The 24,876-nt window shown below is 40.7% G+C and overlaps 1 protein-coding gene across 5 annotated transcripts in view; it reads right to left on the bottom strand.

The window, feature by feature from the left end:
• The window catches only part of HELZ (helicase with zinc finger), a 162,611-nt gene that overhangs the window by 115,723 nt on the left and 22,012 nt on the right, over positions 1 to 24,876 (bottom strand). For all 5 annotated transcript variants that reach the window (XM_072781087.1, XM_072781083.1, XM_072781084.1 and 2 more), the window contains 4 exons: positions 18,744 to 18,971; positions 15,628 to 15,664; positions 3,829 to 3,953; positions 232 to 288 (listed from right to left, as the gene is read on the bottom strand). In XM_072781087.1, the coding sequence (XP_072637188.1) occupies positions 232 to 288; positions 3,829 to 3,953; positions 15,628 to 15,664; positions 18,744 to 18,953 (429 nt within the window). In that variant the 5' untranslated portion in view covers positions 18,954 to 18,971. The remainder of the gene's footprint in view (positions 1 to 231; positions 289 to 3,828; positions 3,954 to 15,627; positions 15,665 to 18,743; positions 18,972 to 24,876) is intronic.

The raw sequence follows: 24,876 nt of genomic DNA on the forward strand, positions 1-24,876 counted from the left end.
GTTGGCCAGAGACTGCTAACAAGAATTAGGAACAGAAGACCTGAGAAGAAGCAAGGTTCCTGGGATGGGACCAAGATGGGTTACAGAAAAAGGCCAGGAGATTCCATTATCCCACCTAACCAGCCTTGCTTTCTTGGCTAATGCCCAAAGATTTTCCCATTTTAACACAGAACACTTACTGGCCAGATTGAGTTAAAGTCTTTCCAAAGAGATCCACTGAAATAGTCTTACCTCTGTTTCTGTGAGAAGTGTTTTTAGTCTTGTCAAATCTTTTGTTACCATCCCATTCTGAAAAGAGTAGATGAAAAAAGTAAAACTCAGTATATCAGTTCTTTGTTATGGGGGCGTAACTTAATTGCTCCACTATTTCTAAGGTTTATCTGTAAAAAGACAATGTTATCCTCATCTCCCATCCCACTACCATTCCTGGTGATGATAAAGCTAACTATCTAAAAGCAAAGTTAAAAAAGTAAACAGGACAAAATATACAGTGTAACCTAAAGCACTTTATTCACCTTGTTTAAGAGTTTAAAATCAATTCAATAAAATATTCACAATAGATCTCACTGAAAAGCAAGATAGGATATGCAAAGAGAAAAATAAACCTGAACGTTTTTGAGCTTTTCTCTCCCCTAAAACTAATGGACTTATATTTACAAAATGGTGAATTCAATCAGTTACCCATGACTCAGATTCACAAAAAATAACCATTGCACTTTATTTTTTTTTGACCATTGCACTTTAAAGACAGCTCATTAATAAAGACAGCTGAAGGAAAACAGGCAAAATATTCACGCTTTTAAAATTCAAATTTCACTTGAGATTTAAAAGCAAATACTTCTTCCTAGTTTTAAATTTTTTTTTTTTAATTTTTTATTTATTTATGATAGGCACACAGTGAGAGAGAGAGAGAGGCAGAGACATAGGCAGAGGGAGAAGCAGGCTCCATGCACCGGAAGCCCGACGTGGGATTCGATCCCGGGTCTCCAGGATCGCGCCCTGGGCCAAAGGCAGGCGCCAAACCGCTGCGCCACCCAGGGATCCCTTCTTCCTAGTTTTAAATTCAAAAACCCAACAAGTGAAACTGTGTAATATACTTAATTTATACAGAAAACTTCCTTAAGGATAGAATTATCTTAATAATTAATAATAATAATAAATAATGAGACATACTCTTTATCATCTATTTAGAAATAAATAGTTATGCAATTTTGCTGTATTAGTAATACAGTTTGGCTTTATATTCACTTGTAAATTTAGTGAAATCAAAGATCAATGTTTAAAAAAAAAAAAAAAGATCAATGTTAAACCGGGGCACCTGGTGGCACAATCAGTTAAGTGCCCGACTCAGTTTCAGCTCAGATGATGATCTCAGGATCATGAGATCAAGCATGGTGTGGGACTCTGTGCACAGAGAGGAGTCTACTTAAGAGTCTCTCTGGGACGCCTGAGTGGCTCAGTGGTTGAGCATCTGCCTTCAGCTCAGGGCGTGATCCTGGAGTCCTGGGATCGAGTCCCACATGGGGCTCCCTGCATGGAGCCTGCTTCTCCCTCTGCTTATGTCTCTGCCTCTCTCTGTGTGTTTCTCATGAATGAATAAATAAAATATTTAAAAAAAAAAAAAAAGAGTCTCTCTTTTCTCTCCCTCTGACCCCCCTGCTTTCTCTATCTTTAAAATAATAAATCTTTTTTAAAAAACCATAATGTTAAACCAATTAAATAATTCACTGTACAGTAATCCCTCAGAAAATAACTAAATTATCCCCTGAGGTGGGTCATTACATTATCCTCAGCAATATATCAAGTACTTTCTTTTTTTTTCTTAAGTATTTTCCTAATTTCTTTTTTTCCCCAACCAAATATATTTATTTTCAGTGAAAAGATAACTTTGCTCCAGATTTTCACAGTTTACATTGATTCAGAAGACTTAGTGAGGTACAGGGAATTCATGCTGTGTAGCAAGTATATAGATAGTTTCTGCCTTTCACTGTTTTCCATTGATTCCTCAGAAATAGCCACAAATTTTGTAACAGTAACCAACTGGTGAAAAAAAGTTTTAACATCTTTTTCTTTTCATTTTTATAGACTGCCAACTCTAAAAGGTCCAAAATGTAGTCCCTCAATTAACTCAACCTAAAAAAAAACAAAAACTCTAGAAAATTAAATGCTACATAAAAAAACGTATCCCAGGGCAGCCCCAGTGGCGCAGCAGTTTGGCGCCGCCTGCAGCCTGCGGTGTGATCCTGGGGACCCATGATCAAGTCCCACATCGGGCTCCCTGCATGGAGCCTGCTTCTCCCTCTGCCTGTGTCTCTGCCTCTCTCTCTCTCTCTCTCTCTGTCTCTATGAATAAATAAAATCTTTAAAAAAAAAATTCATTTAGAACTAGGTCATTCTATCAGAGTGGTCAGAGTGGAGTGTTAATTCAAACATATAACATCTTCAAAAGCAAAAGTAATTATTAGTTTACATAACTTTAAACATTTTACAAAATAAATCCAACTTAAGAACTCTATAAAATCATACGTCCACAAGAGCATTTTAAAATCCAAAACTAGAGGGCAGCCCGGCTGGCTCAGCAGTTTAGCGCCACCTTCAGCCCAGGGCGTGATCCTGGGGACCCGGGATCAAGTCCCACGTCGAGCTCCCTGCATGGGGGCCCGCTTCTCCCTCTGCCTCTCTTTCTCTCTGTGTGTCTCTCATGAATAAATAAATAAAATCTGGGATCCCTGGGTGGCGCAGCGGTTTGGCGCCTGCCTTTGGCCCAGGGCGCGATCCTGGAGACCTGGGATCGAATCCCACATCGGGCTCCCGGTGCATGGAGCCTGCTTCTCCCTCTGCCTCTCTCTCTCTCTCTCTCTCTCTGTGACTATCATAAATAAATTTTAAAAAAAAATTTTTTTTAATAATAATAAATAAATAAATAAATAAAATCTTTTTTTTAAAAAATCCAAAACTAGGGGTGCCTGGGTGGCTCAGTGGGTTAAGTGTCCACCTTTGGCTCAGGTAATGATCCCAGGGTTCTGGGATTGAGCCCCACATCGGGCTCCTTCTCCCTCTGCTCTTCCCTCCTGCTCCCTTCCTGCGTGCTCCCTCTCTCTCTTTCTCCCTCTCACATGCTTGCTCGCTCCCTCTCTCTCAAATAAATAAAAAACAATAAATAGATAAACAAACCCCCAAAATAAGGGGTGCACCTGGCTGGCTCAGGTAGTAGAGCACATAACTCTTGATCTCAGGATTGTGAGTTCAAGCCCCACACTGGGCCTAGAGCTTGCTTAAAAAAATAAAATAAATAAATAAAACCCAAAAATATTCCTAGGTTCCATTAAATTATATCTTTAAAGAAAATCATTTACTTATCCTATACTTTCAAAATATTAAAAAGTACCTGCTATTCTTTTTTTTTTTTTTTTTTTTTTTTTTTTTAACATTTTTTAAATTTTTATTTATTTATGATAGGCACACAGTGAGAGAGAGAGGCAGAGACACAGGCAGAGGGAGAAGCAGGCTCCATGCACCGGGAGCCCGACGTGGGATTCGATCCCGGGTCTCCAGGATCGCGCCCTGGGCCAAAGGCAGGCGCCAAACCGCTGCGCCACCCAGGGATCTGCTATTCTTATATATATTATCACAAACCATAAGAATCCCATGATTAAACATCAGTTTATTGAAGAAAAATGAGTATCTAAAGATCCTCGTGAACTTTGATTTCTAATAGGAAGTAAGAAGAAAAACGCACACTTAATTACTTTTCCCTCACAACATGTTTAAGGAGTTCAATGAATGAATCCATTTTCAGACATTTAGAATTAGAGCTCATCAACGTACCAGGGACTCTCCTGTCAGTGACTTGGCAAGAATGTTGGACACAGGTTGGAGTTTTCCTTTCAGCTGCATGCAGCAAAGCACTGCCTGAAAGGCCCCATCTCCCTTGGCCAGGCCTTCTCCCAGCACTGTGAGGAAAGAATAGCCAGCATTAATCACATAACATTCAATGCACATTTTTCTTGATTATAACATTAGCACACTAGCACAAGGATGACTTCTTAAACACTAAAACAACTTCAGGTACTAGTGAAAAGCAGTGATGTTTCAATTCTAAGAAATACATAAAGACAAGAGAAAACTTGGGGCAATCCACATATCTAACCCACTACAGCCTAAAGCCGGGTAGGATCACATACATCAAAGTCACAGGAAGAAGAGTTCAGCTTAAAGGTCTCTCTCTGGTGAAAAATACCATTCAGCTTATGAGTCCTAGGTAAATGAGGGCTATTAAACGACAAAAATATTCTCTGAATAAAGCTTCCACATTTTTAACAGTGACACAAGAGACCTAGTGCCATTAAAATACATAAGAATAAAACTGCAGATCTCAGCATGTGGTATTCCTAGGCAGTTAAGAATTAGCTTTTATAAAAACCAGCAAGATTAACTAAGAACCTAATTGTCACATGGCCACAGAGAATGCTAATCTAATTGTTTGCAAGTGTTTACAGATTTAATACAATCACAAGAGCACATATTTCTAACAATACAAAATATACTCATTTTTATGCCATGTCATTTGAGATGATTTCTCCCAGCAACTGCTAATGGCTCAACTAGTAAAACAATCTGTATCTTTCTCTTCACTGCTAAGTCCAAGATTCTATTTTTAGTTTGTACACACTTCAGCTTCCTTTGCAAGAAAATAATTTGCTAAAAGAAAATATTTTGGAAATTGCATTTGTTCCTAATTATTTCGAAGGAAACGTTTAACTATCAGTATATATACTGCATATTTAAAGTCCACTGGGTCTATTCATATTTATTTTGGTTGTACTGAACATATCCTTTCGTTATGTTCAATTTTTCCTTTACACAAATAACATTACAAGAACACTAATAAAATTCTACATTTAAAATTCCCCATAAGTTCATCACTCAACTAAACAGACTGTCTTCACTTATTAATGTTCTCTTACAATATTTACATAATTTTTACATGATTGTAACTGATAAAATATAATAGTTTGTATTCTGCTTTATTTTCCCTCAGCCCATTCAACATCTTCCATGGTTCCCTGAGTGTTTGTTTATCATATTATTGCCCATATGGCGTTCCATCAAGTAGATACATCAACTTATTTAACTACTCCCTGGTTCCAGAACAATCCCAATTTTTAACTATTGAAACTAACAATGCAATAATTATCTTTATGTATATATCCTTTATTGAAGCAGATTACTAAATTGAAAGTTGCAGTCTCTGTATTTAAAAAGGTTTTTATTTAGCTTGTGCCAACTTGTTGTCTCACTCCATCCACATTTATAGATCTACTTGACTATCCCTGGACAATTCCAGTAAGTGATTAACTCCAAAAAATTATCATTAAGAATGCCTTGAACAAAAAAAAAAAAAAAAAAAGAATGTCTTGAACAGGGGCAGCCCTGGTGGCACAGCGGTTTAGCGCTGCCTGCAGCCCAGGGCCTGATCCTAGAGACCCGGGATTGAGTCCCACGTCGGGGTCCCTGCGTAGAGCCTGCTTCTCCCTCTGCCTCTCTTGCTCGCTCCGTATCTCTCATGAATAAATAAAATAAAATCTTAAAAAAAAAAAAAAGAATGTCTTGAACATCTTACAAAATTCCCCAGTAAGCCCACATCTCCCTCACTTTTTACTATCCCTAAAACTATTCAAATATGACCTTTGGCAAGTCACTTTATCTCTCTGGCCCTCAGTGTGGTCATCCGTAAAACAGAAACATATAAATTTGTTGTAAGGATCAAATAATAAAATGCTTTGAAAAAGAAACGATCGTCCTACTTAAAGCTGAACTACTTTATTCACAAAGTCTACTTCCTCCCCTGTAAAATGGAGGTAACAGAAACTACCTAATAGGGTTGTAGTAAAGATCAACTGTGTTAATTAATGTAAAGTATCTAGCAGAGTCTCCTCCTAAGAGTTCCCTAGATGTTACCTTTTCCTTCTAAAAACTATACAGCAGTATTGAGAATTGCTAAGGAAATATCCTAATTCCTTTTCAGTAATTGAAATACTAAGAAATTGGTTGTCAAGTGTTAAAGAATGTTTCAGGGAAACAAAAAAAATCTAAGAATATTTCAACCTCAAGTGATTATGTCATGTTTAAAGAGTATTAAATCACATGATAGTTTACACAAACACCTTTCACAGATCTTTGGTTTTGTACAAAATTGACGAATTTTATTTTGCAAAAGTCCTTGCATTACATTTATGTTTGAAGGCCTCAATATTTGTCAAAATTCTGTTTCCTTTTTTCCCTCTCTTTATTTTTTTTAATCTTTTTTTTTAAGATTTTATTTATTCATTCATGAAAAACATAGAGAGAGGGGCAGAGACATAGGCAGAGGGAGAAGCAGGCTCTCTGTAGGAAGCCCGATGCAGGACTCGATCCCAGGACTCCAGGATCACGCCCTGAGCCAAAGGCAGCACTCAACCACTGAGCCACGCAGGCATCCCTCTCTCCCTTTTTTTTTTTTTTTTAAAGAGTCTTTTTTTTTTTTTTAATTTTTATTTATTTATGATAGTCACAGAGAGAGAGAGAGGCAGAGACATAGGCAGAGGGAGAAGCAGGCTCCATGCACCGGGAGCCCGATGTTGGATTTGATCCCGAGTCTCCAGGATCGCGCCCTGGGCCAAAGGCAGGTGCCAAACCGCTGCACCACCCAGGGATCCCCACTTCTCTCCCTTCTTTAGACAAGAATCAATACTGATAATACTTTTTGCCAACTGTTGCCCTAAAATACAATTCAGTTTGTCTTGTAGGATCCCATATGAAGAACTATCACAAAAAAATAGTGAACAATTATAGATAAAAAGCTCTCCTGCTATTTTGTCATATAACAAAATTAAATTGTGGTATTGCCAGCCTGGTCCCTTATTATCTGTAGTATCTTGAAAAAGCTTGAAAGAAAATACAGTACAGCCTTGTGTATTATTAAAATTGCCTTAGCTATAATAATTGAACTTGCCAAAAGAGAGGACATTAAAAATATAATCTAATCTTGAGCAACTGTAAAAATGTTACAATGCCTTGCAGAAAAATTCTCTTCCCACCAACTATCTGTGAGATTTTACTGTGAGCACACAACTATTCCCAAACTGAACTGCTCCTTCCTGTCTACTAGGAGTTAGTAAGGAGGAGACCCAATACCTTACCTCTGCTGCTATATTCAGGTCTCTCTGTCCCTTCTCATTCTCTAGTCTTTTTTTTTTTTTTTTTAAGATTTTATTTATTTATTCATGAGAGACACAGAGAGGGAGAAAGGCAGAGACACAGGCGGAGGGAGAAGCAGGCTCCATGTAGGTAGCCTGACATAGGACTCAATCCTGGGTCTCCAGGATCATGCCCTGGGCTGAAGGGAGCACTAAAACACTGAGCCACCCAGGCTGCTCTCATTCTCTAGTCTTTGTAATATGTCTTATTTGAAATGTTTTAGGCTAGAGACTAAGTAATATTAAAGGAATATTCATTCAACCGTTTCAACAAAATAGCCTCTCTTAGGCTATCAAAAAAAAAAAAAAAACAATCAACAGTTAAAATATAATTCCCCTGGGCCAAAAAAAATAAAATAAAATAAAAAAATAATTCCCCTGGGCCGCCTGGGTGGCTCAGCAGTTAAGCATCTGCCTTCGCCTCAGGGTGTGATCCCAGGGTCCGGGATCAAGTACCATATCCCTGCATCGGGCTCCTTGCGAGGAGCCTGCTTCTCCCTCTGCCAGTGTCTCTGCCTTTCTCTCTCCCTCTCTCTCTCATGAATAAATAAATAAAAATTTTAAAAAATATATGTAATTCCCCTTACTTGTAAAGAATTACATGCAACGAGAAAAGTGATTAAAAATAAGCCTTAAACACAGTATATGTTGAGTATGACTGTAGTTTTTCAGTCACATCATTATATTACGTTATTTTTTTCACCAAGCCCTTGGTTATTTCTAAAATCTTTCATTGAAAAGCTAGGCTGGGTCGCCTGGGTGGTTTGGTCGATTAGGTGTATAACTCTTGGTTTTGGCTCCGGTCATGAGCACACAAGTAGGGGGCGCTGCAAGGAGAGGGAGAAGTTGACTCCTGGCTGAGCAGAGAGCCCTATGTAGGCCTCCATCCCAGGACCCTGGGATCATGACCTGAGCCAAAGGCAGATATTTAACGAACTGAGTCACCCAGGCACCTCAAGTTTCATTCTTTTGCATGCAGTTCTCCAGTTTTCCCAGCACCATTTATTGAAGAGACTTTTCCCCATTGGATATTCTTCCCTCCTTTGTCATAGATTGAAAATTTTGGAAAAATACCTTGATTAGGCTTAGCTTTTCTTTCCCTCTTTTTTTTTTAAAAGGTATTTTTCCAAAACTAGGGGTGCGTGGGTGGCTCAGTGAGTTCTGGGATTGAGCCTCACGTTGGGCTCCCTGCTCAGCAGGGAGTCGGCTTCTCCCTCTCCCTGCTGCACCCCCTATTTGTGTGTACTCTTATTCTGTTTCTCTGTTTCAAATAAATAAATAAAATCTTAAAAAAAAAAAAAGGATGAAACTGGACCACTTTCACACACTATATGCAAAAATAAGCTCAAAATGGATTAAATACCTAAAAGTAAGACCTGAAGCCATAAAACTCTTGGAAGAAAACAAAGGCAGTAATCTCTTTGACATCAGCCTCAGCAGCATTTTTCTAGATATGTCTCCTCAGGCAAGGGAAACAAAAGCAAAAATAAACTACTAGGACTACACCAAAATAAAAAGCTTTTGAACAGCAAGGGAAACCATCAACAAAATGAAAAGGCAACCTACTGAATGGCAAAACATATTTGCATATAATACATCCAAAAAGGGGTTGACACCCAAAATATAAAAAGAACTTATACAACTCAACACCAAGAAAATAAACAACCTGATTAAAAAATGGGCAAAGAACCTGAGTAGGCATTCTACCAAAGAAGACATAAAGATGGGCAATAGATACATGAAAAGGTGTTAAACATCACTATCATCAGGAAATGCAAATTGAAACTGCAATGAAATATCACCTCATACCTGTCAGAATGCCTATAATCAAAAAGAAAAAAAAATACTAAGTGTTGTGAGGATGTGGAGAAAAATGAACCCTTCTGCACTATTGGTAGAAATGCAAATTAGGTGCAGCCACTGTGGGAAACAGTGTGGAAGTTCCTCAAAAAATTAAAAATAGAAATACCATACAATCCAGTAATTCCATTACTGGCTATTTACCCAACGAAAACAAAAACATTAATTTAAAAAAAATATATGCACTTTTATGTTTATTGCAGCAGTGTTTACAACAGCCAAGATATAGAAGCAACCCAAGTGTGCACTGATGAATAAATAGATTAAGAAGATGCAGTACGGGGGTTCCTGGGTGGCTCACTCAGTTAAGTGTCTGACTCTTAGGTTTCGGCTCAGGTCCTGATTTCAGGGTCATTGAGACCATGTCAGGATTCTTTCCCTCTTTCTCTCCTGCCCCTCTCTCTATTCTCCTTTGAGTGCCCATGCACATGCACACTGTAAAATAAATAATTTTTAAAAATCTTTTTTTTTTAAGATTTTATTTATTTATTATTCATAGACACAGAGAGAGAGAGGCAGAGACACAGGCAGAGGGAGAAGCAGGCTCCATGCAGGGAGCCCAACGTGGGACTCAATCCTGGGTCTCCAGGATCACACCCCAGGCTGCAGGCAGCTCCAAACCGCTGCGCCACCGGGGCTGCCCTAAACATCTTTTTTTAAAAAAGAAGATGCAGAACACTGCAGGCACACACAAATATATGCACACTATAGAATGTTACTCAGCAATGAAAAAGAATGAGATCTTGCCATTTGTGACAACATGGATAGACCTAGACAGTATCAGTAAGTGAAATGAATCAGATAAAGATAAATACCATATGATTTCACTTAAATGTGGAATTTAAAAAACTAAACAAATTTAAAAGACAGAAACAGAACCATAAATACAGAGCACAGACTGATGATGGTGGCGGGGAGGGGACGACAGGTGAAGGGAGTGATAAGAGAGTGATCTATACTACAGCTTTCCAGTTATGGAATGAGTAAGTCAGGAGGATGAAAGAAAGGTACAGCATAGGGAAATAGGGAATAGTCAATGGAACTGTAACAGCATTGTATGGTGACAGATGATGGCTATACTTGTGGTAAACACAGCAACATAACCTATAGACCTGTTGAAGCACTATGCTATACACACCTGAAACTAATCTAACACTGTGTCAGCCATACATCAATTAAAAACAAATTAATGATTGGTCACCTGGCTGGCTCAATTGGTAGAGCATGCAAATCTTGATCTCAGAGTTTTGAGTTTGAGCTCCACTCTAGGTATAAATATTACTTTAAAAAAAAAATAACAGGGATCCCTGGGTGGCGCAGTGGTTTGGCGCCTGCCTTTGGCCCAGGGCGCGATCCTGGAGACCCGGGATCGAATCCCACATCGGGCTCCTGGTGCGTGGAGCCTGCTTCTCCCTCTGCCTGTGTCTCTGCCTCTCTCTCTTTCTCTCTGTGTGACTATCATAAATAAATAAAAATTAAAAAAAAATAAATAAATAACATTCTCAGCTAGGGTTTAAAAATCTGGCCACCTTAGGAAAAATATTCATTGATGTTTATGATGATTGAGTTTGATCTATGTATTACATGTAGCATAATACTCCTTTAGTTGATATTTTCTTTTTATTTCACTTTTGCCATTTTTCTCATTCTATTTTGGTATTTTTAAGTCTTAATTTTAATTCCAGTTAAACTTATGTTCCGAAAATGAAAACAGACTTGCCCACCTCATTTACCCAGTGTTCACAAGTGTGACAACTCTATCTACAACACAACACCAAACTCAGAACTAAGGTCCATGAACATAGAGCCTATATATAGTTAATTTTTAAGAGGCCCTCAAGTCCTTACTTAGATTCTATTCACTCTTTTTGAAGTAAAATTCCAACTTTAAATTTTATTATTCTAATTAGTTCCTGGCTTGAAAAAAATCAGCCATAAAAAACATTTTGGGGATAACCAAAAAATCTGATTATATTTTTTTAAAGATTTATTTATTTATTTATTCATGATAGACAGACGGGGGGGAGGGGCAGAGACACAGGAGGAGGGAGAAGCAGGCTCCATGCCGGGAGCCCAACGTGGGACTCGATCCTGAGACTCCAGGATCGCACCCTGGGCCAAAGGCAGGTGCTAAACCACTGAGCCACCCAGGGATCCCCAAAAAATCTGATTATAGACTGGACTTTAGGTAATATTAGGGAATCACGGTCAATCTTATTTGGTTCATAATAAAACTGTTGTTATACAATTATGGCCTTATTTTTTGGAGATGTGTACTAATGTATTTAGGAGGTAAATAACATGATGTCTGTCATTGTTTTCAAATATTTCAGAAAAAAAGGGAATATGATAATGTTACACTCTAAGTTTTGAGAATATGGATGTTTATTAAACTTCTATTTTCCAGGAACCTGGGTGGCCCAGTTGGTTGAGCATCTGCCTTTGGCTCGAATATCATGATCCCAGGGTCCCAGGATCAAGTCCCACATCAGGCTCCCTGCTCAGTGGGGAGTCTGCTTCTCTCTCTGCCCTTCCCCCCTGCTGTGATCTCTCTCTCTCTCTCTAATAAATAAATAAAATCTTTAAAAAATAGATAAATAAACTTCCATTTTCTTACAGGAAAATATTTTAATTTCTTCATTACAAAAAAACAACTAATGTTTTTTAATTCTGTAACAAACATTGCCTGTCAGATTTCCTAACCCTGCCCGACAAAGTGAAATCTGAAAGTCAGAAGCAGCAAATGGAAAAGAGGTGGAAGGTAGTTACAAGGAGACATGTTGAGAGTTGCAAGGAATGCAAACTGACAGCCTGACAGTAAGGGAACAGACGTCAAAACAATATGGTATAAAAAAGGGAAGCGTAAGGTTAGGGCCAGTAGGAGAGGAGCTATTCCACAGCTCTCCAGCATTACAAAACAGGGTCATTATTAACAGACTGAAATTCTTGACTTGCTTTGTATTACTAACCCACTGCCTAATCATGGTATTTTATCTTATATAACATTTCCAAAAGTTGAAAAGAAAAAAAAAATTCACCTAAGAACAGAACCTACAACTAGCAATACCATACATATAAACTTAGCCAATATTACCAAATATCTATTTCAAATAAACAACTTCATATACGCTGCTTTTTCACTCAGGTGATAAGCATTTTCCAAGTTCTTCCATATCACATAAATGGTAACAAGGAATGCACTGAATTTAATTAGAGAACTCCTCCCATACTGGAAGCTAAATGATTTTTCACTTTTATACACAGCGCTTCATTGAACACCATTGCACATACAATTTCTTCCTTCTTTTGGATTATTTACTTGGGATAGCATCCCAGAAATAAGATTAGTGGGTCAAAGGGTATAAATGTATTACCAAGCTGCATTCTCCCTCACACTCCACTAACACAAGAGTGTACTTATTGCATTACAACTTTATCCTGATGTTGGTTAAACTTTTTTCCCCCAACATTACAGAGGTATAATTGGTATTAAAAAAAAAAAAAAAAAAAGCACACAATGTATAAATTTGGTAAGTCTGTGTATATATTTATACACACACACCCATGTCACTGTCAGCAAGATATAGCTAATAAACATATCCATTACCTCCAAAAGTTTCCTGGTTAAACATTTACTTTAATAATTCAGTAGTTGTAAAATAGTATCTAACTTTAAAATGCTAAGTAAGACAACAGAATAATACAACACTTTCCATATGCTCCTTCACTAGCAGCGTTTACCCATCTGTGACTTTTCACAAGTCATTTAACCTTCTGGGACTTTGTATGTCTCCAAAATGAGAAAACTGTACCAATCTCACTAATACTCAGGGGAGTGAAAATTAAACAAAGAGGATCTGTTTCTCTCACATGAGATTGGCAAAATGTCAAGACTGACAGGTTCCAATGCTACTAAGATTACAGCATAGGCATTCTCATGTATTGCTGTAGAAGTGTGTGCATCGGAAACAAATCTGACAGTGTTCCATTAAAACTATAAGCATATAATTTTAACCCAGATATCCATTTTTTTGAAGATTTTATTTATTCATGAGGGACAAAGAGAGAGAAGCAAAGAGACAGAGGGAGAAGCAGGCTTGCTGCGGGGAGCCCGATGCGGGACCTGATCCCAGGACCCCGGAATCACGACCTGAGCCATAGGCAGACGCTCAACCACTGAGCCAGCCAGGTGCCCCAGATATCCAATTATTTTTTTTTAAGATTTTATTTATTTATTCATGAGAGACAGAGAGAGAGAGAGAGAGAGAGGCAGAGATACAGGCAGAGGGAGAAGCAAGCTCCATCCAGGGAGCCCGATGTGGGACTTGATCCCCAGATTCTAGGATCGTGCCTTGGGCCCAAGGCAGGTGCTCAACTGCTGAGCCACCCAGGCATCCCACCAGATATTCAATTTTTAAAACTCCTTTACCCATGGGCACCTGGGTGACACAGTCAGTTAAGTGTCTGACTTCATTTCAGCTCAAGTCGTGATCCCAGGGTGATAAGATTGGCCCACGCCTAGTTCGCCTAGTTCGTCACTCAGCAGGGGGTCTGCTTAAGATTCTCTCTCCCTCTTCCTGTCCTTGCCCCTCCCTCACTCTCTCTTACTCTCTCTAAAAATCAGTAAGTTTTTAAAAAAAAAAAAAGAAAACAAAACAGGGGTGCCCAGGTGGCTCAGTTAGTTAAGTGTCTGCCTCTGGCTCAGGTCAAGATCCCAGGGTCCCATGGAGCTCCTTGCTCAGCGGCTAGCCTGCTTCTCCCTCTCCCTCTGCTGCTCCCCCTGCTTGAGCTCTCTCTGTGTCGAATAAACAAAATCTTTTAAAAATAAATAAAAATAAAATAAAACCTTTTAAAAATAAGTAATTTCTAAAAATTAAATAAAACTCCTTCACCTAGACATCCAACTTTTAAGAATATACTACAGAAACAAACATTGAGAATAAATTTTAATTTTTTTATTTATTTATGATAGTCACACAGAGAGAGAGAGAGAGAGAGAGGCAGAGACATAGGCAGAGGGAGAAGCAGGCTCCATGCACCGGGAGCCCGACGTGGGAGTCGATCCCGGGTCTCCAGGAGTGCACCGTGGGTCAAAGGCAGGCGCCAAACCGCTGCGCCACCCAGGGATCCCCAAGAATAAATTTTTATTACAAGATGGATTATAATTGACAAACTAGAAAACTATAACCACCCGATGCCCATCAATGGGAGAATTTTTAAGTAAATATGAAATACAGTATGGAATATTAAGCAGTAATTGGAACTGGTGGAACTTAGAAAGATATCCATGATCTGTTGGTATATAAGAAATCTGTTAGTCACATAAATCCTTCCTAATTTTTTTTTTTTTTTTTTATTTATTCATGAAAGACACGGAGAGAGAGAGAGAGACAGGCAGAGGGAGAAGCAGGCTCCATGCAGGGAGCCCGACGTGGGACTCGATCCCAGGTCTCCAGGATCACGCCCTGGGCTGCAGGCGGTGCTAAACCGCTGAGCCACCCGGGCTGCCCCCTTCTTAATTTTTAAAGGAAAACCCCAATCTACATATGATAAGCATCTGTGTTAGTCACTATAAAGAAAGGCACCAAAGATACAACAAACTAGCAACAATGACTTCTTCAGATGAGGTAAAAAGGGGAAACCATTCCCTTCTTCATATTCCCCTATATCATTTGACTTACTTATTTTGGCTTGTTGGTAATTTTAAATGTCCACAGATAGAAAAGATTTTATTTAAGGAGGTTCACATTCTTCAGTGAATGGTTAAATTAGGTCCATTATGCCACAGGAATAAGACGGTTTTGTAAGGTTTACAACAAAAACCATTAATACTTCTAAAAGTTTTGATACAAAGGTGTAATAAATAAGGTTAACTTCTGTTTAACACTTCAGCACCCCTTTCCCAAATTCTGGATAAATGAAACATTATATTATTTAAATCACTGAGCTGTGCCAAAGATCCCACCAAAAGTGTGTGAGAATGCACGCTGAACCCCCTCACCCAATCACTCCTAGATTCATTCCAGTGAACTCGCAGCAATCATGAAGAAAAGGATTCCTATTCTATAAGTACCCAAGGAGCAAGAATCTTCTTAATTAATTTCTCGCCCAAAGAAAACAGGAAAAGGCACGAAGCAGCACCCCAGACAATCTTTCCTCTCTAAGGGAAATCTATACTGAAAGGAAAACACATTTTAGGAGGGACAGGCAAGCATTTCAATCCTTCCAAGCTTAACATTTAATCACTGTGTGTTACAATTCTTAAATTTTGGTTCTTACTGACTGAAAATATTCACACAAATTTGAAAAGGACACTATCAATGTTCTCCATCTGTGACTAGGAACAATATTCAAGTGTACACTCATCAGGACAAGTAAGCTGTCATCCAAATTAGTTACCAGTCACCACAGTAAGGTAGAGTTTTTAATCTCTCTTGAAATTAGCATATAAAAAACATAATCTTAAACATTGCTAAATTAAATAACCCAGTATTTTCAAAACAGAAAACAATACCATTTTTAAACATACCATGCCTACAATCTTCATCAGCTTGCCCATAGTTTTTCTGCAAAATAAAAAATACAAGATAAAAGTAAGTAGTTCAAGGGCTGCTTAAAACAGATTTTATTAAATTTTAAAAAAAGGTTCAGCTTTGCTTCAAACTTTAATTATTAATGCTTCAAATATAATATTCACAGAGCAAAACTAATTCATGTATGCTCTGAGGATTACATAGTACTCTACAAATAAACATTACAATGTACTTCTCTGTCCATTTACTTGCTCCTACTTCTCACTTTCTCTAGCTCCAAATCACCAGAACCTCCTCCTTCATGATCGCCCTCAGCTAACGACTTCACTGAGAAAACCAAAACCTTGAGAAAAGAATTTCTGTGGACTGTCATACCATGTCTACCTGCTTCCCAGCACACTTGGCTTTCCACCTGTCGGGCTCTCTGCGTGGAGCCTGCTTCTCTCTCTGCCTATGTCTCTGCCTCTCTCTGTGTGTCTCTAATGCATAAATAAATAAAATCTTTAAAAATTAAAATTAAAATAAAAAAATAAAAAATCCCTCTCTTGGAGCACCTAGATGACTCAGTCAGTTAAGCATCTGCCTTCAGCTCAGGTCATGATCCTGGGGTCCTGGGACTGAGTCCCGCATCGGGCTCCCTGCTCAACAGGGAGTCTACTTCTCCCTCTGCCCCTCCACCAGCTCATGCTTTCCCTCGCTCGTTCTCCCTCTCTCAAATAAATAAATAAAATCTTTTTTTCTTAAGATTTTATTTATTCATGAGAGACAGAGAGAGAGAGAGAGGAAGAGACACAGGCAGAGGGTGAAGCAGACTCCATGCAGGGAGCCCAATGTGGGACTCAATCCCGGGTCTCCAGGATTACGCCCTGGGCCAAAGGCAGGCGCTAAACACTGAGCCACCCAGGGATCCCCCAATAAATAAAATCTTTAAAAAAAAATCCTTCTCAGGGATCCCTGGGTGGCTCAGCGGGTTCAGCGCCTGCCTTTGGCTCAGGGTGTGATCTGGAGTACCGGGGTCAAGTCCCATGTTGGGCTCCCTGCATGGAGCCTGCTTCTCCCTCTGCCTGTGTCTCTGCCTCTCTCTCTCTTTCTCTTATGTCTATCATGAAAAAATAAGTAAACTCTTTTAAAAAAAGAAATCCTTCTCTTGACTTCACTTCTCCCATCAGCTACCACTCCCACTTTTTTGTGCTTCTTTGGGACAAAACTCAAGAACTGTCTATACTTGTGAATTTCAATTCCTTCCCCATGACTCTCCTTTTTTTTTTTTTTTAAAGGTTTTATTTTATTTTTTAAGATTTTATTTATTTATTCATAGACACAGAGAGAGAGAGGCAGAGACACAGGCAGAGGGAGAAGCAGGCTCCATGCAGGGACCCCGATGTGGGACTCGATCCTGGGTCTCCAGGATCACACCCCAGGCTGCAGGCAGCGCCAAACCGCTGTGCCACCAGGGCTGCCCCCCATGACTCTCCTTAGTCAGATGTTCACCTTTATCTCCATGGAAGCTGTTCTCACGGAGGTCTCCAATGACCTGTACAGTATCCAGGTAGACACACACTACATTTCCATATTCCCATTCAGATACACTGTCACATCCCAGTCAACTCACAACTGTCACTACTCAGTGCACAGCAACTGACGCTGCTAAACACTCCTTCACTTGGATCCACTTTCCTCACCTGGCTGCCCATACACAGCCCTCCCTTGGCTTTCCCTTCCATCAAGGGTTACTCCAGGCTGCTCTTCTGGTCCTTCCTCTTCTCCCCAGCCTCCTAACACCGTATTCCCATAATCCTCAGTCCCTTCCTCTTCTCTACGTACACTCATTTCTTTGGTGATCTGACCCAGGCTCAAGACTTTACAGATATATCACTTATGGGCCATCAACTCTTGCGTCAGTATCTCTGACCCAGACCTCTCTTCCAAACTGCACACCTGCATATTTGACTGCTTACTCAGCATCTCGAGATGGGTATCTAAATGACATCTCAGACTCAGTATGTCCAAAACTGAACTCCGATCTTCCCCCACAAAACCTGCTCCCCCATCCACAGCCTTGTCATCTCAGTTAAAGGAAACTCCACTTTCCAATTGCTCAGACAAAACAATATTGAAGTAAGGAATCTGTGACTACTCCCTCTTTCTTCCTCTCTGCATTCATGTGTTAGGAAATCTTACTAGTTAGTTCTACCTTCAACTTAGAATCAGAACCAAACCACTTCTCACTCTCTCCACTACCACCATTTTGTCTGAGACATTATCATCTCTGGCTTGGATTATTCCAATAGCCTCCAAACTAGTCCCCCGCCTCTATACTTACTCCTCTATAGCCTATTTTCAACTCAAAAGCCAAAGAATTCCTGCCAAATCAGATCATGCCATTCCTTTGCCCAAAATCCCACAAGAGCTCCCCATCTTAAGTAGAAGAAAAATAGGCCCTTACAGGGACCTAGAGGGCCATAGGATCTAGCCATTATCCTCCCCCAGGACACTGGCCTCTTAGCTATTTCTCAAACATGCCACAACACTGGCCTCAAACATGCCAGGTAGGCTTCTGCCTCAGGGTCTTTGCACTGACTGTTTCCACTGCCTGTAATGCTCTTCCTCTAGATTTTGACATGGCTTACTCCCTTACCTCCTTCATATCACCTGTTCAGTGAAGTCAGTCTTGACCACTCAATTCAAAACTACAACCACATCCTTAACCCCAGTATCTTCAACCTCCCTTGCCCTGACTTTTTTTTTTCTAACAGTCTAAAGCGTCTACCTATGTATAAGACCAATTATTTATTGTCTGTCCCCTACTAGAAAAAAATACCATGAAGCTTTTTCTTTTTCACCAATGTATACCAAGTACCTAGGCCAGTGTCCAGCACATAATATATACTAAATATTTGCTGAATGAGTGACTAACCCAAAATGCTATATATTAGTACAAGTTTAAAGGCTTAAAAACAGTTGTTACAATCAAACATATTCAGTAATCACTAACCACATCACTCCTCTCGTCAGCCCAGAATTATGTGATTATGACCAACAACTGTCCCCACTCAATGAAAAAGTCCATTTTACATGGTTCAGCAATGGGTTTTCAACAGTATTTACTCACCAGTTGCAAAAATGAGGCAATTCTGTAAAGAAGACTCTCAATTTTGATGCTTTCTATCTCCAGTGGACATGGCCCTGTGAAATCGGCCATGGAGTACTGGCCAAGAGAAAGGAGGGCCTCTGTGCAATGCTTGAGGGTCATTTCATAGTCCTGCCTCTTAAGTGATTCACACGCTTGTTCACATGACTTCTCAGCTCTTCTGTCTTCCATGACTCAGGGACAAAAATCCTAAAGACAGGAAGAAAGAACAAATCAGAGAAGGTTTTAAAATCTTACTAAACTCTAGCCTAATTCCTACTCAGCTGGATTAATTATCTATCTGAATAGTGACTCTCAACCAGACTTCTGATCAAGGTTGCAGCTGAGCAGTGGCTACTGATGCTACAAAATCTGTTTTTCTTTTATAGTTTATGAAGTCTTACTAAGATCCAAGCAAAATGTCAACCCTAAGTCAGTATCATACAAACAACACATCAAATGTATAAATGAGGCAAATGTATGAATGAAACATGACTTTGAATATGGCAGAGTAACAGTGAAAGCTTCTTTTTTAAAAAACCAGAAGGTACAGAAATGTTTCATATCCAAACTTCCCAATTTCAGTCTTGTAATTCAGTGACTGTGACTGCAGAGAATCAAAATCTATGCCATGCAGGATTTTTTCCCACCAACATAAAAAACTGACTAAAATCCAAGTTTGAACTGCCTAATAATTCAACAAAGATTTCCCGAGGCTGGGGCCTGTGCTAGCAGCACTAAAGTCAAAGACAGAGCATGGCATCACTGCTTTCAAGAAACTCCGATTCTAACAAGAGCAGCAAAGCACAAATGAACAGTTACAAAGACTTATTCCATCTGCCGAAAGGCATGAGCTGGCCTCAAAAGGTGAACAGAAGTTCACCATGCAGAGATGATAGGGAGAGCATATGTGGGCTTTTGAGAGAGAAGAGTTCAAGTGAACTCACTGAGGAGAAACTATGTGACTTCAATTCCAGCTGTGTCAGGGGAAGAGGAGGAGATACGAATGGCCTCATGTGCCACAAGAAGTGAGAGCTTCACTCCACAGACAATGAGCCATGACAGATTTTAAATTAGGAAGGAATCTGGGGCACCTGAGTGACACATTTGGTTAAGCATCCGACTCTTGGGTTTCTGCTTAGGTTGTTAGGCATCTGCCTTCAGCTGAGGGCAGGATCCTGGAGTTCTGGGATCGAATCCCACATCAGGCTCGACGTGGGGAGCCTGCTTCTCCCTCTGCCTATGTTTCTGCCTCTCTCTCTGTGTCTCTCATGAATAAATAAATAAAATCCTAAAAAAATAAAATTAAAATTAAAATTAAAAAATTAAGAAAGTAAGGAATCTCTTGTTCAGAAGTCCTGTGGAGTACTGGTTGGTGAGAGGCGGGCATTGCCATTAATAAGATACCACTACCGCAGCCCAAGGAAGAGGTACTGAGAATTCAATCACAGCTTCTCCCCAGCTAGCTCACTCACTTATCAAGAGCACAAAGCCTGGGCAGAGAAGACCTAAAATCCTCTGACCTGACAATCATAATCCTGCTTCAGAGGATCACTCTTGCTGACTTCTAGTCACCAGCTCCATCAAGCTGGAGACTGCTTTTCATGCCTGCTCCTACCTTACTCACTCTCCTGCTCCTCCCTACCTTCCAACTTAGCAACTGGCTCCAGATATTTATCTGGCCCTCTCGCCTCTTTCCAGCCCACACTCCTGCCTGGCCCCTCCAGCTTTGAGGACAAACTGGCCCATGCTCTTCCAGCTGGTCTTTAGCCATGTGCTGCCTATGCGCTGCAGTAAAAACTGAGGGCAGACACCTGTGGATGGGCACCCAAAACACAGTGGCATTGAGGGAGGCAGGATGACATCAACAGAGGTCCAGGCCCCTTCAACTTCGAGATGATTGTATGTCAAAAATGTAGAAATTTCTAAGGAATATGTCAACAAAAATTCAAAAAGAACCTCAGCCTTTGTTAGTACTTATTAAAATGGCTGGTATGCACATGTGGTATAATATTATCTACTTTTTTCAGTTTGAAAATTTTAATTAAATTAAAATTTAATTTTAATTTAAAAATACCAAAACATGGTTTTAAAATTACAGGATATATTTTTTTAAGATTTTATTTATTTGTTTGATAGAGAATGAGAGCACAAAGACAAGCAGGAGGAGTGACAGATGGTGGGGGAGAAGCAGGTTCCCTACTGAGCAAGTAACCCAACATGGGGCTCCATCCTAGGACTTTGGGATCATCACCTGACCCAAAGGCAGACACTCAACCACTGAGCCACCCAGGCACTGCCAGGATATTTTAAATGTTTATTTACATTTAGCAAATTAACTATTAAGAAAAACAACAAATCTGCTATTCATAAGATAATTCAACAAACAGGGGCACCTGGGTGGCTCTTGGCTGGTTGAGGGTCTGAATCTTGATTTCAGCTCAGGTCGTTATCCCAGGGTCATCAGATCAAGCCCCACAGCCGGCTGCACACTCAACAGGCAGTCTGCTTGAGGATTCCCTCTCTCCCTTTCTCTAAAATAAATAAGGGATGCCTGGGTGGCTCAGTGGTTGAGCATCTGCCTTCAGCTCAGGGCGTGGTCTGGGTGCTAGGATGAGTCCTGCATCGGACTTCCCACAGAGAGCCTGCCTCTCCCTCTGCCTAGGTCTCTGCCTCTCTCTCTCTCTGAATTTCTTGTGAATAAATAAATAAAATCTTAAAAAAAAAAAAAAGAATGGCATTACATGATCACTAACTTATTACACAGACCTCAGCTGATGCTGATACTTTGGGCCAAACAGTTCTTTGTTTCAGGAGGCTGTCCTGTGCTTTTTAAGATGTGTAGCAGCATCTCTGGCCTCTACTCACTAGAAGCAAGTAGTATCTCCCAACCTGTGACAACTAAAAGGGTCTCCAAACATGAGCAAACGTCCCCTGGGGGGTAAAACCATTCCTTACTGGAAACTACTGATATAAACAAGCATACAGTGTTTGCTTGCCAGATAACAACAGTAGATAGATAAATCCACGGATACCAGAGGCCCCAGAATGAGCAAATCTTTCCTGTAAAACTCAGCCCACATCTAGAAAATATTACAAAAAGAAGTAAAAAGAGAAACTAAGAATGTACAAGCTAAAATCTTTTTTAGGGAGGGAATGTAGCACAATGATCCAAAGCACAGGCTCATAGCCAGAGGGCTTGCATTCAGAACTCACAAGCCCCCCTCACTCACCATCAGCCCTGTCAGACACTCAGCAGCTGCATGGCCTGGGGCAAATGACTTAACCTCTGGTATCTCAACTTACCTCTAAAACGGCAAGACAACTAATGCCTACCTCCTACGGTTAATGCAGGATTAGGTGAAATAACATGCGTGGAACACTTGTAAGAACGCCTGGCACACAGTAAGTGCTCAGTTAAGTGTTAGCTATTGTTATTTCCCTAAAATTCCAAATTTTCTATTTATATAAAGTAGAATCACTTCACTGATCTCAACATATACTATAATTGTAGGAAACAAAATAACACTCTACTTAACAGAGGAGTTATTTTCATCTCTTTTATCTATCTCTATGATTACGGAAGAAAAGCCATTGGAGAAGTATACTTGTAGCTCACTCATCCAGGCAAGATAACCCCTAAAAGTAGCTACAGAGATCACAGACTCCTGCCAACATTAGCCCCCAAGCCTATTTGCCAAGGAAATCTCAGTAAGGTTAATATGTAAGTAGAGGTTAGAAGCAGAACTATTAACGTCAGGAGCTTTGTGGGTAAATGACTTAATAAAGAGTTAACATCTGATTCCTTAGGTTCCAGTGCCTACCTCAGAAAAGGATGTGAAGGTTTCTCTCACAATTAACCTTTGTTAATCGGTGCTGGTAATCGGGTCCTACCCGAACCTCACTGGGGTACTCTGCTGCAGCGTGCGTCTTGGTACGAAGCAGGTCTTAGACTCGTTTTCTCTGGTTTTTCAGAAAACAGCATGACCTTCCTGCACATACTCCTGACCAAGTTAAAGTGCTCTCTCAACGCAGCATCAAAGCGAGATGATGCCACAGACCATGCTAGGGTGGACTCCAGAAAACGCCCGGTAAGGGATGTGGAACTACTGGCCCAGACACGCCCCACTGTGGGGCTGACAGACGCTCCTGCCGAGGACACGGACACGGCCCTGTCACTAGCATACAAGCCTGGCCCCCAGAGCCGGGTCCCCGCGCAGACGCTGACCAAGCCGGGTCTCGACGAGCCTCTCCCATGGGGGCAGGGAGGCCCAGGGAAAGGAGCGGAGTCACACGAATCCCATCAACAGAGGAAGAAGCTCCACGGCCGCCCATTGTGGGATCTACCTCTATCAGCCCTGGTTCTTTCTCTCCCTGTCAAAAATATCCAACACTCATAAAAAGAATATAAAACACTAACTTTCTACAACTCCGACCCCTGTAGGGAACACAAGCTTGGGAGTACAGAACTCCACAGCCAAGGGGCGGGAATCAGAAACCAAGATTCCAAACCCAATCCACGAACTCCTGCAACCTGCCGCTGACCTACAGCAGAGACTAGGATCATTAGTGTTGGGCCACCCAGCACCCAGTCCTCTTCCGGGCGATAAAAGCTCGTGTTTCCCATTTAAGAAGTCACCTCTCGGGATCCCTGGGTGGCGCAGCAGTTTGGCGCCTGCCTTTGGCCCAGGGCGCGATCCTGGAGACCCGGGATCGAGTCCCACATCGGGCTCCCGGTGCATGGAGCCTGCTTCTCCCTCTGCCTGTGTCTCTGCCTCTCTCTCTCTCTCTCTCTGTGTGACACTATCATAAATAAATAAAAATAAAAAAAAATAAAAAAAAAAAGAAGTCACCTCTCCTTCGCTCTCAGCCCGTAAGTTTCCTCAAGAGCTGACTACACCAGGGAGGCCAGTGCTACCACGTGACCATGACCGACCAATCCAAGCCTCAGCCGCAAACACAGACATTGGCCCGGGGTAGGACATGTGACCCCATAAGAACCAATGAGAGGGCAGCCCCGGTGGCGCAGCGGTTTAGCGCCGCCTGCAGCCCAGGGAGTGATCCTGGAGACCCTGGATCGAGTCCCACGTCGGGCTCTCTGCGTGGAGCCTGCTTCTCCCTCTGCCTGTGCCTCTGCCTCTCTCTCTCTCTCTCTCTCTCTGTGTCTCCATGAATAAATAAATAAAATTCTTTAAAAAAAAAAAAAAAAAAGAACCAATGAGACACGGGACTTTTGATGAGGCTTCTGGGAAAGAGACAAGCGTTCTTTCTTGCTAAACCCAAATCTGACAGGCTCCAGGGGTGGACTCCGCTGCGGCCATATTTCTAACAAAGAGCGCCTACAACTGAAGTATGTACAGGAAACGGCAGAGCGGATTCAGGGGAGAAATTGAGTCCTCGTGTCACTACTTGAGCCCTCACTCCACCTAGCTATGCCTGGACTTTGCAGTCAGGTGAGCTGAGAAATTTCTTTCTAGTTTAAGCCAGTCCAGGCTGATGTTTCAGGCAGTTGGAACTAACTGAGATATATGTACCTCTAATTAGTACCTCGCAGGAAGTGAAACACTGGGCTGATCACTGTCTACACACATGATCGCTAATAACACTGGCCAGAGTTACTGATTACTAATAACAGGAAGTGTGTCAAGAGGGGAAAAGGTGGGCATGGGAGAAACATGGTGCAATATCTGGTTATTCTGCCTGTTGAAAATATAATTCTAAAACCTTTGTTTAGAATTGGGTGGGTGCCTGGGTGGCTCAGTGGTTGAGCGTCTGCCTTTGGCTCAGGGCGTGATCCTGAGTCCTGGGATCAAATCCCATATCAGGCTTCTTGCATGGAGCCTGCTTCTCCCTCTGCCTATGTCTCTGCCTCTCTCTCTCTGCATCTCTCATGAATAAATAAATAAAATCTTTAAAAAATTAAAAAATAAAATAAAATAAAATAAAACATTTGTTTAAATGACTTCACCATAAAACTACTTCAGCAATAAGAACCATTTACGGAATGCTTACTGTGTACTGGATGTTGTTGAAAATACTCTATGGAATCTAATTTAATCCCCATGATGACCTTATAAGGTGGATACTATTATTTTTTCCATTCCCATTTATGACA

Source organism: Canis lupus, chromosome 16 (assembly GCF_048164855.1).
Source record: "Canis lupus baileyi chromosome 16, mCanLup2.hap1, whole genome shotgun sequence".
Classification (NCBI taxonomy): domain Eukaryota; kingdom Metazoa; phylum Chordata; class Mammalia; order Carnivora; family Canidae; genus Canis; species Canis lupus.